Here is an 18,257-nt window from a genome sequence, read left to right on the forward strand (position 1 = left end):
AATGTGAACTAGAGGAAAAATCAATAGGGATCATAAGAACTGATTCAAAGCCAACACACATAACTTAAGCTCATTATAAAAATAAAGGCCATGAGTTCAGCTCCTCAATTTAGGACTATACACAGCAGATCAAAATTGTTTACATGTAATTGTTGATGACGGACCAATAACAAGCCAGTAAGGGAACAATAAGAATGTTCGGGGTCTACTCTAAATGTGTGAGGGTGACATTAGTGAACTGTGCCATCAGCCACGTGTGGGTATTTATAATTAAATTAATTAAAATTAAATAAAATGTATACTTGGACCAAAGAGGTCCCCAGTCACACTAGCTATATTTCAAGTACTTAACAGCCCCAAGTGGTCTGTATCTACAGTATTGCACAGCTTACTGAAACGTTTCTATCACTGTAGAAAGTTCTAAAGAACACTGCTATTTATAGAGGATAATCACTACTATTACCTCCAATAATTATATGCAGGAGGAGGAGAAGGGAGGTGAGAAAAGGGAACGAAAGTGAAGAGAAAACACTGATTAAGCTTAAACTATTCTGCGCTAAACACTTGAAATGACTTATTTCATATAATCCTAACAATTTTCCTCATGAGGTGGGTACTGTGATTATCCCTGATTTTAAATTCGATGACACTGTGCTTGGAGAGATTATGTAAATGACCATAGTTGTATGCTTGTTAATTGGCTTTGCTGGTTTTATTCAAGCCTTCAGACCAGAGTCTATGGGCAACTGCTAAGTTGCAGCTTCTATTGAAGAGCCTGAAATGTTCAGAGCCAGAGGAAACATTGCACTTTGCATGAGTGGTTCTTCATCCGAGATACACGCCAGAAGCATCTGGGGAGCTTGCTCAAGGTACAGGTACCTGAGCCTAATCCAGGGCAACAGGGGTGGGACCAGGGCTTGCACATTTGGGGACCACAATGAGCAGCCAGGGTTGAGGATAACTCTTCAGAGATGTTCTCATCTACCTTCCACAGTCTGGATAACAAAATGCAGACCCCACCCCAAGGCTGCTATGAGTCAATACTGACAGATCTGAAATGAGAACCTACATGTCAGTGCAGAATCCTAACAGAATATGGCTTAGGACACATTAGTGAACCACACTTTTCTATTTCCTGAGGAATACTGTTATTTCATGTAATTCATGTGATACTCAGACATTATGTTAGAATTCAGAATTTGACAATGCAAGTTTTTAAAATCAAACAAGATGTAGCACTACTTTCCTCCTGAGACAAATAGGTCTTTCTTATTTAAAAGCAAATATTTTCTTCCTAAGAAAATAACATCTCTCTTTACAGGAGCAGTATAATGTAGTACGACTGCCAATCAAGAAATCTGAATTCTAGTTGCAATTGTGCCCATAATGCTGCAACGGGAGCAAACAATTTCCTTTTTTTAAGCCTTAGTTTTCTCACCTGTAAAATTAGGGTATGACAGATGATGATCTACAGGGTTCATTCCAGCAGTTGTTCCATCCTGGCATTTGAACATAGGTTGAATAATCTTTAGAAATGAAACTCCCAACCTGCTGTAGGACAATGCATTCGCTTCAACTCTAGTTCATCTATTTGCTCCACATCAAGGGAAAACTAAGGGACTTCAGACGAAAATCCCATCTTTTTTTCTGTTTTGTCAAGGCTCGTTCTGATTCTTGTCAATGATTGGTTAGCAGTCTTACAAGGGAGTCAGCAGCATCCATCTAACAGACTCATACCCTGCAGTTGCCTTTTGGAAATGGTAACGATATACCTACCCCTTGCCCTCCTACAGTCACAGCTGCTGATCTGAAAATTACCATGTCTCAGACATTTTACCACCTTAACATTCATCAACTCATCTATACATCTCTTAAAGCTTATCTGTAATGGATTTTTAGGTGGCTAGAGAGGTTAGCCAGCCAAGATTGAAGTTGAATCATGAATAAGAAGCATGCTGAATATACATTTCTTACCTTACGCTTGTTGGTAGGACACACGTAGAGATAGCTTAAAATTGTTTTCAGCCCGACTTTATCATTCAGCTTCTCATAGGTTGTCCCATAATCGGTTGACCTGTAATTCAAAAGGAGCATTAATGAGGACAGAAGTATACGTCATTTGGCTGCTTGTCAGTATAATGTATGTTTTACATAGTAGAATGGCTCTCGGGAGGTTGCTAAATGATTCATGTAGTACATAATGATGCTTAATTATGTACACAGCAGCATCATGTGAGTGGTTAGCATTTGCATTTAAATTGAATTGGTAAAAATTAAAATTCCATCTCTCTCTACTGCTCCATCTCTACATTGCATAAAGGATGTGGTTAATTTTAAAAGATTAAGAGATGAGCGTGTCCCTTGAATTGACCAAAGGATAAAGAGATTTGACTTATATTTGACATTTTCAAATTTATGCTTTATCTTTGGCCCAGTGGAAAAGCAGGTTCTCCTGATTTATCAACAAATTGTGTTTTCTTCCATGAGTCATAGAATGTATGTTGGGTCAGTCCCTTCAAAGGTCATTCAGTCTTTTCCTATTATTTAAGAGTAAGGAAATGTCTTATTATGTTAAATTTCACAGTCTTACTCAGTGGCCTTTTCCAGTGTTAAGCAACCTGGTGTTGAGAGGATATTACTTCTTGGCACTGACCTTATCTTTGTGGAGATTCTCTCATCTTCATCTAGCCATTGGTCAATAATTTATTAATTCAGACTCAATAAATAAGCCTTAATCACCTTCTCTATGAAAGTCTATTATATATTTCAGAATTGTAATCTTATTAGATCATTATTACTACCATGTGCGGTAGAGAATATTATCTGTATTTGAAGAAAGTGGTTGAATGAACTTAGGTGACCTATTCAAAGAAAATAGCTGATAAGTGGTCAGCTAGAATTTGAATTCAGAGATTCTGGCCCTAAGCTCTGTATTACTAATATTATACCACAGCTTTTTTTTTTTTTTTTTTAATTTAAAGAAAACAGATATAAATAAAAGTTCCTTTCAGCCTTCATTTTTCATATAGGAGATTCCTGATAGAATTCATTCATTCATTCATATATATTACATAGCTCCCAAAAATGTACCAGGGTACAAGAATCCAACAGCTTTACACATGAGGAAAACACACAAAGTTATAATGTGTTAAATGCAACAATACAGATAAGAATTAACAAGGCTTAGAAAAAAAAGTTGGTTTAATTAGAAAAACATAAAAATGTAATAATTTTAATTCATTTGTAATAATGATAAAAGTACAAATTCCCACAGGGCAGGAAGACTAAATAGAAGAAGCTCATGCTAAAATCTCATCACCATGAATCGAGAACCTACTGCAGTACAAAAGCTGTGTAACATGTGATTCTGAAATTAAGGAAATAAGAATTTATTCTGGCTGGGGACCCTGGGGTATTTTTACCCTAAATTTTATATATTTTATCTATAAACATTATGGATAACATTGTATTTTCACAATTACATATTGTTATATAATATGTAATATATCTGTATATATTACAAATAGTCAATACTTCATAGAACTTAAATGATACCTCAAATCACCAAAGATTGGGGTATTATGCAAAGATTTTTGGAAGAATCAAGGATCTTAAAAATGGAAAATGGGTAAGACTCTAGAGAAGGGAAGGGGTAAGAACACCATAAACTAGAAGGCACCGTGTGTAACCTAAAGATACAACCTGCTTTCTTCAGGACTCTTTGAAGAGCATTCCAAAACTCTCATAGGAGATCTTATCTATGGACCATATTCACCTTTTTTCTCCTCAAACTCATGCTGATGTGAAGTTTCCTCCTATTCTCTAAGAAATATCTGAGACTTAATACATAACTCAGTGCAATCTTGGTGTTTGGCACCCCCCCCCCCCCATCCTTACCCTGGTCTCACTGGAGTAAGTGAGAAGTTTGAAGGGTAAATAAAAGGAGAATTTTCTCTTCTTATTAAGGCTTGCCTCAAAAATTTTACTAGCTTTTTAAGCTCCTTTCCTTGGATAGCTTTTTCTGTTCATTATTCTGAACAATACTTACAAGTTTAAGAACAAACAAATCAATGCACAATCACCATGGGGGGTAGTGTGAGGAAGATTAACTGTGCAAATACTGTTACTTTAATAACTTTTGCCCAGTGAGGGGGGAAGTCAGCAGAACTATGTGGGAGAGGAGAAGATGGTTCACTTTTCCTAATGGGGGCAACAGGAAAGGAGGCTAGAGAAGTGGGGACCATTCCATAGAGAGGTGATGATTCGTTTTTTATCATTTCTATTAACCTGACCCCTGAGCTACTCGATGAATATTTTCCACTAAAAAATTCTCAACAAGGACAAATAAAGATTATTGTATAAGGATTTTATACAAAATCATGCTCATTTTTGTGTGTGTGTTTGTCTGTGTGTGTATTTAACTGGAATTCCAGTGTAAAAAGATGATAATGGAGGAACTAGCTCAGATTTACATTAGCAACTTTTACTATGTTATTAGATGCTTTCCTCTTATTACATCACCAGTCTAGATCCTTCAAGGTAACTGTCATGACTTTTTGTGCTATCTCTTGCCCCTTGACTTTTCAAAACTTAAAAACTAAAATAAAATTTGTTAATTCTCCATTCCAGAAAAGCTTACATGCTTAAACATCATGGCATTGTAATAATCAATAGACAATAAGAGAAAAAAAATGATGCATTTCCACAAACCCAAAATGGCACAGACTAGCAGTTGCCCAAGGTTGTCCCATAGAACTAGAATAAGAGGTTGACATGTGTCATGGATGAAACAAACAATCAGCTGGGATACACTGGTACAATGGTACAGAAATGAAAACATTCCAACACTTGCAAATCAGTTGGTAAATATTTACTGCACCGTTTTATGTGCAGCACTTGTGCCAACCTCACTACATGGCTTTTCCCCAGGAGGCCTTCTAGATATCCTTACAGTCCAGCAATCAAAAGATTGTGGGCTGGAACAACAGAGGTCCTCAAGGAACTTGCTCCAACACTAAGAGGAGCCCCTATTCTCAATGGTCAGTGACTCATCCAATCCCAGTGAAGGAGACAGTGCCCTTGGAGGAGGCACTGCATCCTGGAAGGCAATTCCTGGAGCCCATCTGCAAATCCCTTCACAGCTAACAGATGCTTCCAGTTAACTTCACATGGCCAACTGTGGGAACTGCAGTCTCCTAGGGATGTGGGCTCGGAAAGAGCAGAGGAGAGACAGACAGTTGACAGCAGGTTGGCTGGTGAGTCCCCATGTACTGTCTGTTAAATATTTTAAGTATCATCCTCAAGGATAAGGGAGAGAAAGAGAAGTATTATCCAAGATTAAAAAGAAAATTATGAAATGCTTAAACACAACTTAATGTTCCCTTAATTCAGAACTTATAAATTTCATTTTTCTTATATATGTACATAAATTTTATTATTCTAATAAATACTGTGAAACTCTTAAGTGCATATGTCATATAGCATTTTCCAAGGATATTTGACTATAAGATCCATTCTTGAGGAATATGTAATGAGGTAAGTGTTCTGAACAAATACATAGGATAATACAATATCAAAGATTTTTTTTTTTTTAAATATATCTTTATTGATTTCAGACAGAGGAAAGGAGAGGGGGAGAGAGAGGTAGAAACATCAATGATGAGAGAGTCATTGATTGAGCCCACAACCCGGGCATGTGCCCTGACCGGGAATCGAACCGTGATCGCCTGGATCCTAGGTCGACGCTCAACCACTGAGCCACGCCCAGCCGGGCAAAGATTTTTTTTTTTTTTTAAAGAAAGATTATGGATCTTGGCTTTATAAGAAAAGGGGACCAATAAAAATATTTAAAACTACATTTGCAAACAGAAGGGCCAGCCAGTGCTAAAAATAAAGTGTTTATAAAGGCAAAACAAACAACAAACAAACAAACAAACAAAAACTACCCTTGGAAGCAATCTTAACAATTATGTATTATACAAAGCCATAGACATTAAGATACAATATAAGTAGCCTTGAATTCTCAATTTGTACCATTTTTTAAAACATTCCAAAGCCAGCTTTTTTTTTTTTTTTCAGGTTTTGTTTACAGGTTGACTTATCTACAGATGAAAAATAGAATTCCTGTCAACACCTATGAGGTACTAGAAAAAACTAAAAGCTTAAAAAATAAGTATTCCAGGAAAATAAATATGCATGTGATTAAATCAAAATCACAGCTGGGATGTTTCTGCTTTTGAGCCTTGATCCCTCCTTTGCCCTTTTTACAAACATATCTGAAATAGTGACTTTTAGAACATTTGAAAGCATGTCTTTACTCATCTACCAAATGCATAGAGCTAAAATTACTTGTTTCAAGGGGTGGAGGAGCCACGCTGAAGGCCTGGCACCTGCCTTCCAAGAACTTAGATCTCTTTGAGAGAGTGAAGTCTCCCATCACATTTGAAGGGATCAATACAGGACATGACTAGTTTCCACAAAGAGCAACAGAAGTAAAACGTGGGATTGGATTTCCTCAACTGTAATCTTATACCATCAAATAAGATAATAAATCAGAACAGAATCATTTGAAAATGAAATTAGTTCATAAAAAGTGCCAAGCAAAATGGTTGGCATATAATAAACAATCTATAAATGATAGCTTCTGTTACTCATGTTATCATTATTTTTTTCTTGATTTTTTTGGTATTCTTTGCCTAACACTTACTAAAATCCATAATGTGAACCCTCAAGGAAAACCTCAACCACTGAAAATGACTGCGATTGAATTTGCTGAGAACAGAAGCTATTCGTGAAGCTATTACCACTTTTAAATGCAACTGAATTTAGACTATTGTATTTTACTTAATTTATTTTTTAATATGTTTTTATTGATTTCAGAGAGAGGAAGGGAGAGGAAAAGAGAGACAGAAACATCGATGAGAGAGAAACATGGATCAGCTGCCACGTGAACACCCCGACTGGGGATCGAGCCCCAAACTTGGGCATGTGTCCTGACAGGGAATCAAACCAGCGACCTCCTGGTGCATGGGACGACTGATTCTCAACCAACTGAGCCACACTGGCCAGGCTAGCCTATCATATTTTAAAGGGCATGTGTTAGTTTTATGTGAGGCTTGGATTTGAGAGGTAAGGGTAAGAACCGAAATTTAAGAGTTAAAGATATAACACACTGCTTCTATAATAAATGAGCCAGGATCCCATTGCTTAACAGACTATCATGCTTCAGAAACCTAACAGATAATAAAATTGAACATGATCTAAGCTCTTCATATGCAGATTCTTGTGAAATGAACATTGATGTTAACCACATGCTACAGATGAGGAGGACCCAGAAGTACATTCAGCCTACCCAAGGCCACCGAACTTGGAAGTTGCTGCCACTTAACCCCATGGTGCGCTGCCGCTCTCAAAAGCTACAAGAGGTGAAGAGAGCATGTTTACAAAGTCTAGTCCTGCATTTCTTAGTAAAAGAAATATGAACTGAAACTGTTCAAGGTCCTCCATGGTGCAGATCAAAACCTGGCTTTTCCTCACATCAGGTAACAGGACATAGGTACCTGCCAGGGAGAGTCGATTTTAAGAAAAGTACAAGCAGAGACCCTCACAATGATCGAAGAAAAGAAAGTATGTCATTGATCTGGCCGACCCCTGGCTCCTGGAAAGGCTGGAAATGTGGTCAAAGTGAGTCGCTCAACCTCTTAATGATTTGACGATGTCTCATGAAGATGACCAAGATGCCACCAACTAAGAGAGCTTGAAGTCACACAGAAGCAGACTCAGGCCCCTGCTAACTGAGTAACAAGTCAGTGCCCTGGTTCCTTCAACAAATAAACTCCAGATCTGCTATTTCCACATTTACTTTTTTACCTAATAGGCTTGCAATATAATAACTGTGAGGTGGCCAACCTTTAACCCCTCCCTTTTCCTGCCTGATCCCTACCCCTGCCCACTCTAGACTTGCTATTCCCTGTACTTTGAAAGCTCTTTCTCCAGATACCCCAGCGGACGGCCTCTCACTTCTTTCCGGACAGCAGTCCTGGGGCATGACACAGCAACCCCTCCCCTCCCCCAGCACACCCCATCCCCCTTAGACTCTCTCATTTCTCCTCGTGCTGTTTACCCCCCCGTGCTATCTATCTTCCCCACCAGACTGTGAGCTCCGTGAGAGCAGTAAGGGTGCCTGTTCTGTTCACTGCCGGCTTCCGAGCTCTCAGAAGAGCTCCCCGGACACAGTGGACACTCGCAATTCGGTTCTGGGCTACTCGTTGACTTGACGGCTGCTGGCTCTTCTTGCGCGGCCCGCTGGACTTCCACTAAGTCCATCGAAAGCTCGCGCGGCCTGGCAGGAGCTCCGCCGTCCCTGCTGTGAGCAGGCGCAATCAGCTGTGCGGGGGGAGGGAGGTGGGCATGCTCCACGCTCCTCTACTTTTTCATCAAGAAACCTCTGCCTGATATCCATCTCCTGACTACTCAAAGCACCCCAAAGGCAGTGACTATATCTCTGTTCACGCCCGAGTCTCCGGTCTCCAGGACAGTGCCAACACATAGTAGGTGCCTTCTGCACATGCGGGTAAATGAATGTATGCTGCCTAATGGGCACACTCTTTGAACCAAGGATGCGCCAGGCTACTTCTTCCAAAGGCTTTAGAAAGTACCCAAATAACCCGAGCTCCTACTTCTCCACCTCCAGCCCCAGAGAGGAAAGATACCCTACCCAGGCACATGGAGCCATATGGCCAAGGTCACAGACAGACTCAAGCTCCAGGGGGAAGCTCAGCGACAGGGAGCACCAGGGCACCGCTCGACTCAGCGCCGAGATGTCCTGAAACCAAAACCAGCATCGCCTCCAAACCGCGCAGCTGCGGCTTCCGTGTTTTTTGCTTCTCTCCTAAAATCATCAAGAGCAGCCACTTTCATTGCTCCTAGTGCATTTGGCGGCATAAAAATAGCTCCCAAAGCCAAAGGCACACGGGCTGCCTTGCAGACTCTGCTCCTTAATAACATGGGATGCATGAGGTTAAAGCAGTGAGAATAATTCAGGGCTTGGAGAATGTTTGCGAGTGAGTCGACATTTAAATAACTTCATTATCATTCATTGACAGATTTTTTTTTTTTAACCTGTCAGTGCAACTGATATTTCTATTCCCATGTTATAACAAACCCCCGTAATTCTAAATACGTCACCAGATTCCATTAGTCTACCCACTGTCAGGCAAAGATCTCCAAATCCATTTTTCATAATACCTCCAGAATATAATAGGCCATCTACATCAAACCATGACGAAGAGCTGAAGGAAGCTGTCTCCTGCTTTCGAAGGATTCTGCCCTGAAATACATTTGCCAGGCAGTCTAAAGATATAATTTAAACGTGCTGATGAGATGCTGTGGTGCAGCCCGAGCCAAATAAGCTTCCTCTGTTTCTTAGATTCCCTGAACTTTTCAGGTTAACTTGCAGAATTAGAGGGAAGGACGTTAAACAGTGGGATTGGGGGGCAGAGCGTGTCAATGGGATACAAAGGTATTTCCACTCTGCCATATGTCACAGAATTTGGAATTTTATTTGCAATAAAAAAGGATTGTATTTCTTAAATGTAAGACGTGGGGGGGTACCTACGTGTTCACAAGTTGTGAATATTCTCATTTTCCTGGGCTTTCTGTGCCATTGTCCTTCTGTTCCGTGTGTCACCACGCTGTGGCATTGATGTTTCTAGTCCCGGGAGCAGTTGAGATAAGAAACTGAATGTATTTGATTGTGACTGTACACATATTGTCCATGGAAAAGGAGTCGATATCGTATACAACACATTGCCACACACATGCCATATATTTCTGCTGGAGATAACATTGGAGATCCACAATAGCCATACCATTAAAGACGGGTTACCTTTACCTCTGAAGTACCTTCCAGTTCATTGTTGAGTATAAAAATAGCCCAAACTGGTTGGCACTGCTAACTGGATCTCTGACTATTTGGCTTAAGAAATGGAAGGCAAATTGAGTAGAGGTCTTCTGTTCAGCTTCTTCAGAAACAGGCATAGGAAGAGACTTCTCCTTACCTACACACACACACACACAGGGGACAGTCTGTCTCCAGTGTCTCTCATCTGAACCTTCCGCTCAGTTCAAGTTCCACACCGGGGAAGGCCCCTACCATCTCTGCGGGGTCTAGGACTTACCCGAGCTGCGGCAGCCCAGGTAGAAGGACTACTTGCTTTCTCTCAGACGCTGCCTCTCTCACACGTCCCTGTCTTTGCAAATGTACTATCCCCCGCTACACAGACACGCTGGGGCTGGTGGCCAGGGCACGTAATCCCTCTCATCTTTCAAGATTCTCCTCGACAGCCACCTTCTCAGGGATGCCTGACAATGCCGGTCGACCAGTAGTCTCTCTTCTCTCTTCCACGACATCCCAGACCCCTCTACGTTGAAACTGTCGATGTTCAGAGTTTCCTGTGCTCATAGACTATGTCCTCTAAAGGCAGGACCAGTTCCCATTTATCCTTTCACCCTTCTTTCTGCCCATCAAATCCATTTGTCTACTTCAAGGCTGAACTTACGCATCCTTTCCTTCATTGAGCTTACTCACCTCCCTCTGCTAAATGCAAAGGCTCTCTCCTCGACAGCCCGTGTAACACACTACACCCTCTCCAGCAGGCTTGCTGTGCTCTGCACGGGTCACCCTTGCATGGCTCTGATGTTCCCTACCTGCCAGGCATCTGTCAGCGAGCAGGGTACATTTCCGCCCACGCTTCTGTCCCTTGCTCCACCATTGTAGCTTCTCCTCATGATCCAAAAGGTGCTCGAACAATGTTACTGATTAAACACACTACTCTGAAATGCTCTCCTCTACTGTCCAAACATATAATTTGAGAAACTTCACATTTGGTTTTTGCATTTCTTTTCGGAGGGTAAGGAAGCAAAAAAACTTCAGGGCTCCCTGCTGAGTGGTAATTATGACACAAATGTAAGGGAAATTAGGGGCTTACTTAGGAAGAACGCACACAGATGTTTTTGTAAAATGCATTATGCATTAATTTATTAAAATATTACATATAAATATAGCAAGGGAAAACATAATATGCATATATCAGTTACACGGGTAAAGATAAATGTAGAAAAGATGGGCATGTCTGTTCAGTTATATAAGGTGTTCTCTCTTTTGATATGACCCTAATCCCCAGACATTTCTGGTCCAACACTTCCATCTTCATGCTGAGGTCACCCATAAATAGACTGCATTACCTTATACTCATAACCGAATGTGCCAAATAGTTTATGAACAATAAGAGTGAATATTTATTCAATGCTCAACACATAGCATACTCTGGGCTAACAAGTGCTTTATAAGGCTTGCCTCATTTAATTCTCATAACACCCTATGAGTTAAGTACTGATATGACCCACATGCTACAGATGTAGAGATCGAGACTTAAAGAAGATGACCAACTGTCAAAACGCCACACAACCATAATGGTAGGACCTGGATTCAAACTCAAGCAGTTGGTTTCTCAAGCCAGCGTGCTTAATACACAGACAAGATGGCTCAGCCATTTAAGTGCTGTGCTCTTTGTAGAAAGACAGAATAGCATGTCCAGGAAGAACAAAAATTTCCAATGGAGCTCCCAGAACTCAGATCACCTGCCTTCCAAATAAGGACTTGCCACTGTTCATAGTATCTGCCAGTTATCATCCTAAAGACAATTTTCTATTTGAAAGAGAATCCTTAGCCCAAGCCTCTAATGAACCAAGACTCCAAAGATACTGGTGGTACTAAGGACTAGTTCTTTAAAGCCAGGCATGATATGTAGTCTCTATGTAGCTAACTTAATTATTAGGATTATAATAAGGCAATGTAGTGTGATGGTCCATTCATTCATTCATTCAACAATTATGTATGTTTTGCCTCCCAAGTGCAAGGCCTAGATGTGAAGAATGCACTGTCCCAGAGCTGAAATGGCACAAGTATACATCTCCCTTGTTTTAGAATCCATGTAAGAAAACTAATTCAGTTTCCACAGAATAGAATGAGTCCAACCACAGGATTCTACAGATGAAGGGGCTGAAACTCAGAGTAAAGTAAGTCGACCATTAGTTGGTGCTCAAGTGAAAAGAGAACCCAGGTTTTCTGCTTCCTGTTCTATGACACTTCTTGGAATTACAGGTTATCAAATATGAAAAGGACCTTCATATTATCAGAGGAAGAAACTTGATAAGGCCTAGCCATCTTATAATCAATATTCTAAGAAAGGAATGCAATGCTATATGGAAAAGTTGTTTCTCCTCCAAAATAAACAAACAAAAACAAAAAACAACAATAAAAACTAGAGGCTTAGGTGTGTTACGAACTGCATATAACTACGCTTTACAATCATATCAATCACACAGAAAATTAAGGTCACATTTGGGAATGGGACCAGGACTGGGGATGACTGTCAGGCAAAGAAGATATTAACAATTAAAAAACACATAGAATACTTACAAGGCAAGTATCCCTCATGGGATAGAGATTTAAAAGTCTAGGAATACTTCAGTCATTGATTCTTACCCCTCCAGTCTGCACGCGGTGATATCCAAGCAACCCAAAGGTAACACTATCTGCTTCATACAATCGGGATGGTACAGGTGACTGGGGATGGAGGTCTAACCTACACCATCGCTCTAGACCCAGCTTTTCCAATTTTATTTAAGCAGCAAAGTAATCCAGGAAAAAACTGGAAGCCACATTCATGATCTTACCATAGCTCCACAATGAACACTAAACTAAAACACTCAGATCCTTCTTGGCCTTCATCTTTCTGTGGCACTGGTGGCACCTGAACACTTGGTAAAAGGTGCTACAAAATGTTCACCAGAAGTCCAAGACTGATTCTTCAAAACCAGACATAATGGGTAGTTTCCATGAAGCTAATTGAATTATTAAACATACAGTGTAGCAATATAGTATGGTGGTCCATTCATTCATTCAACAATTCATTCAACAATTACTTATGCTGTGTTTCCCATGTTCCAGGCCTCGTTCTAAGCATTGGCAATAAAACAGAGAAAGGAGAAAAATATTACACAACTGCTGATCTTGTGAAGCTTAAATTCTAGTAGGAAGAGGCAAACTGCAAACACAGAAAATATACTTTTTCAGGTAATGGTAAACACCATGAAGGAGGAGGTGAGTAAGAAGGACAGACAGTGAAGATGGGGGTGCTACTTTATATAGTATAGCCAGAGAAGCCCTCTTGGATAAGGCATTTGAGAGTAAATCTCAGTCATGGAAGAGGGAGGTGCGTTTTCAAGAAAGACTGCCACAAGCAGAGGGGACAGCAAGTGCAAGGGCACCATGTCAGGACCAAGCTCAGTGTGTTTGACTTATGGCAAGGCGGGGAGGGCTCCGAGAACAAAGGCTATAAACAAGGAAGACCTGGAATCCAAGCTGGTCACTCACCAACATAACAGCGCCTAAACCACACGGAGTCCTGTGCCCCTTAAGTGTCTGACAAAGGAAAGCTCTCACTAAGGTTTTATAGAGAGAAGGTTCTGGGTTTACACCTAGGAGCTTAGTTTCCCTGTCTGTAAAACAGGGGTCACAATGGTGTTGGTCTCACAGGATTGCTGGAAGGATTAAGTGTGATGCTCCCTAGAAAGTTCTTGGCATGTAGTAAGTATTTGTCCACGTAAGCAGTTATTATTGTGGCTGATGGTCAGTTCAGAATTTGCTTCCAAGGAACAGAGTTGGGGGATGTAAACTGAAGGTCCAAAGGACCAAAATTATCTAGGATTTAATAGAGCACCGACTTAGAACTACTTCTCTTAAATCTTAAGGAAGAAAAACACAGAAAAATACGAATGCCAAGTGTGACGCAGCAAGATCTTAAAACGGAGACTGCTCTCCTTGATATATGTTCCTAGAGGTTTAGCAGGACATGTGGGTAACAGTGAGCCTGTGTCACATGTATACTGGGCTTCAAAGATTGTAATAATATGTATTTGAAAACCAGATTTCATTCTCCCGAAACTTCAGAAAACTCTGCTTAATGGAGGTGAGTTGGTGGCATATGGTTTTGAAGAATTCAACTTATTTCTGAATAGAATTTATTTCTAATAGCATGTCCCAGATTTTGTTCTAAAATATTTTTGCCCTATAACTTATTATTATTTCTCATCTCCCAAAAGCACTCAAATTTATTTTCTATGTACTTCCTTACATTTTACAATCTTGTATTTCAAACTCCATTTCTCTCATTCTCTGAAAAGTAACATGTCTTCCAATTCAGTGCCATTAAGCAGCACTTTCCACTTTCAATAGCTGGCTCTGGCTTCTAATTGCACCAATAACTCCTTCAACTCAAGGCCTCCACACTTCTGTCCCTTCAGAACATTTAGTGTTTATAAGCCTACCTTACAAGAAAAGTGACTAGGGGGTCACTCTTCCAAGAGGAGTAAACACCAGGACTTATCCTCATAATGGGCTTTGGAGGTGCCAATGTGCTTTGCCAATGACCTGCTGAGTAACCTTGGGCAAGTTGCCCAACCTCTCTGGGCTGTTCTTTAATAATGCTAATTGACCTTACAAGGCTGCTGGGAGGAATCACTAATCGACCTGATTGCGAAACATTTAGTCAATGCAGAGTGCTTTATAAATATTTACTAATACACAATGAGCCCAGCCAATGAGATCTGCATAATCACAGAAAATTCCGTCTGGACCCCCAATAACAGTCAACATTATGCCTAAGACGGTTCTTTTCTCTTGACATTTCTGAATGCCTTCATTCTGAGATGGGGCAGGTCTCTTATCCTAAGTGAGGGGAATGAATCAGATCAGTGAAGGTTCAGTTACCTAACAGAGCCTGCATTTTAGCACGAAAGACAATCAATCCCACCAATAAGACTATCTGATATTTTCAGGTGAAAACAAAGGAGAGCGTTGCTGTAAAAAATGACATTGTGTGGTGGCTACTTTAGATCGAATGGCCTTAGAAGGCCTCTCTGAGCCGATGCGAAGGCTGAGGAGGGGTGGGGTGCACCAGAAGCAGAGGAAAGTACAAGTGAAGAGGCCCGAAGGTGCACCAGAGGGGCCACAAGAAAGTGGCATGCTTACAGCTTAGAGGGCGAAGGATAGAGAGAATCAGGCAGGGGCCAGGCCACCTCAGGCTTTCCCTGGAGTACAGGGTAAGAAGTTTGGATTTTCTCGAATGTGAGGTGGGAAGGCATGGGAGGGATTGATCAAACGCATGTCAAAAACTGACACCATTTTTAAAGGGGAATTCTGGCTGCCGAGTGGAAACTAAACTAGAGAATGGCAGAAGTGGAAGAAGCAGGGAGTCTAGTTAGACGATAAGGTTGCCTTGGACTAAGGACTTGGGCCAGGAGTCATTCACTCCTGGGCATGGTTGGTCAGAGAGGAATACTTGGAGGCTACTATCACATTATCATTTGCACCAAGGCATAGTGATCTAGAATTATTTCTATTAATAATATATAATAATTTCTATTTATCATGTATAACATTTCTAGTTATAATTTATCATAATTTCTTCAATTTTGGCTCTTCTTTGGCTTAATCTTTCTTTAAATCTTCCTGTGTGTTTTTTTAAATTTTATTTTTCAATTAGTTTACAATCAATATTATTTTGTATTGCTTTCAGGTGTATAGTATAGTAGTTAGACAATCATATACTTTACACTGTAAAGTTGACAGTGATCCCCCAATATCTCCAGTACCCACCTGGACCTATACATACTTATTACAATATTGTTGACTATATTTCCTATGCTGTACTTTACATCCCCGGGACTATTTGGTTGCTCCCCATTTGTACTTCTTAGTATAACCTTGATTCATGGCCTGATCATCCCTGTTTACTCAGAACTAGGCAATTCCTCAGACACTATAGTTACTGATACTCTGTAAGGAGCGTGGCTTCCTTGAGATTGAGGATGCGGTTTTTATAATCAACATAAATAATTCAACAGTGGATTAGCTGTGCTTTATTATTATCATTTACTTCAAGTTGAACTATAGTCTGGGAGTTATGGACCTTTTTTTTTTAATTAACAGAAGCACATCCATCACTTTGTATCCATGGGATCTACCAGGTTATAAAGTTTGCTATTTATAACAACAATTGTGATTCAAAATGAGATTCAGTATTTTGTTCCTCTGACATCTGGTCTTAGGTCAAGTACAAGATCTGCAGATGGGTTTTTACAGAAAGTGATCTTAAAGCACATGGCTGGAGATTAGGCCACTGCGAGGGCTCAACGCAATGCACTCTATCTGCTTCCCAGAAGAGAAATGGTCAGTAGTGCGGGTTGTGTGTCCAAGCCGAACAGAGGGGTGGCAGAGGAAAGACAGGCAGAATGTCCCAATGTTTCCACATCAGGGTGCATGAGCCTAAATCTCTTAAAATGAAGTTGGATCTCCCCAAATGCTGTTTAGAAGGGAAAGGAGTCTCCAGGTCATATGTGACCTAGGGAATTTGTTTTTGGCAACTTACTAAACCTTTATGAGTAGGCCAAGAACAGACAGGGCTTCTTTTAAAGATCCAAATAGAACCAACCAATATTCCTAAGCTCAAAAGGTTCCCTTAAGTGTTTTACACTTCAGCCATACTGCAGTTAAAAAATTATTTCCTAGAGCAGCCTTGGGACTGAAGAACTAGAAAATAATCTCTTTGTGTTAAAAAAATAAAAAACTCTAAAAACATAATTAGGAAAACATTTCTAAGTTGAGGAGTTCCTAAATCTTGGGTCATCGAAGGACATCAAACTCTCTAAAGGACAGTCTCCCTGACATTTACGATGGGGGTGGGGTGAAGGGAGGAAGAAAGCTTGTTATAAATTCAGATTCCTGGGTTTCTTCCTCAGAACTTCTAATCCAACAGGTCCTGGAAGTGCTCAGGAATCTACAACTTCATAAACTTCCCACATTTAGAACAATCCATCTTGAGAAAAGGGTTTGAGTGTCTGAAACTCCACAGGATGACCAAGGAATAGGCTAAAACACAAATGAGTAGAAGAAAGAAAATGGTCTGTAACTTCCTTTTTTGTGTTAGAAGAAAAAAAGAAAAAAAAGGAACAAAAATAGGATTCGTCTCTGTAGGAGTATGCAAAATCAGGTGCTACCCTAAGAACCAAGCTGTATGCCCCTTTCAACAGCACAGCACGTCCCTTAAGAAGACAAAAAAGAACAATGACTTTCCAACAGAAAGACTGCAATGGTCCAACGGGAAGACCTTCACTTTGGAGAGAGTAAGACCTTCATTCATGCCTTGCCTGGTTCATTGACAAGGTGACTACAAGTAATTTCCCCATATTCTTTAAGTTTTAGTGTCTTTTTCTGCAAGATGAGAACAACAGTACCTAACACTTAGAGGGGTAGTGAAAATTAAAATAACTATCATGATTTTGGCACACTATATTTCTTTAATATATATCTATTCTTCTGTGAGCTCCCTGCTAGAAAAAAATAGTTCCAAGGGTGATAAATATATTCTACGTTGACTAATCCCGCCCTTAGTCTTTAACCTTTTCAGAGAGATGAGCTTGCATCCCATTATTTTTTAAAGGCCAGAAAAGGAAATTCATTAACATCTCTTAGTCATTTGTTCCAGTAACATCATGTATATCAGGAATGCCTTCTTCAAATTCCACCTAATAAAACTCAAGCCTATTATCTATCCACAGCATGTACTTATGGAGAAAAAAATTAAAATGAGACAGTTAAGGTGGTTAAAGACCAATGGGCTTAACAGCAAGATATGAGAAGCTAAAATTTGCTGACAGCCTCACTACCCTTAGAATAGATTTCTTACCTGTATCCTATCAATCGCCAATGGATTGATAATAATTATAGGGCCAATTGCCCTTTGATAGCCTGTATTTATTCAGCCAACATGTATTTAACATTTTTGACTGTATGCCACAGGCCCTGTAAGTACCTTGGACACAGATATGAATATGAATTGGTCCATTTCCCGCTGGCGCTTCTGAGGGCAAGCTCACCTACAGTGAAATTTAAGTTACTACCCCTTTCCGATGCTCAGTGGAGGCCATAAATACCTCAGTCCCTGCGTCTGGATTTACTGTCGCTGCTCTTGGGTTGTCTATGTATCACCTCATCTCCACCAAGATACCTGCAGAATGGCCTGCAATTCACCTGGTTCTCCAACCCGATACTGGGCATGCTGTCGGCAATGCGATCTAGAGCATCAGGCTGTGGCAAACTTTTCCATAAATGGCCGGACACTATATATGTGCCA

The 18,257-nt window shown here is 40.3% G+C and overlaps 1 protein-coding gene across 5 annotated transcripts in view; it reads right to left on the minus strand.

Moving 5' to 3' along the window:
• Window positions 1-18,257, minus strand: part of SORCS1 (sortilin related VPS10 domain containing receptor 1) — a gene marked incomplete at its 5' end in the record, with an annotated part of 395,914 nt that overhangs the window by 189,545 nt on the left and 188,112 nt on the right. For all 5 annotated transcript variants that reach the window (XM_081158777.1, XM_081158779.1, XM_081158780.1 and 2 more), the window contains one exon: window positions 1,975-2,074. In XM_081158777.1, coding sequence (XP_081014903.1) covers window positions 1,975-2,074 — 100 coding nt within the window. The remainder of the gene's footprint in view (window positions 1-1,974; window positions 2,075-18,257) is intronic.

The sequence above is a fragment of the Miniopterus schreibersii genome (assembly GCF_964146895.1).
Source record: "Miniopterus schreibersii genome assembly, chromosome: 14".
In the NCBI taxonomy this organism is placed as follows: Eukaryota; Metazoa; Chordata; class Mammalia; order Chiroptera; family Miniopteridae; genus Miniopterus; species Miniopterus schreibersii.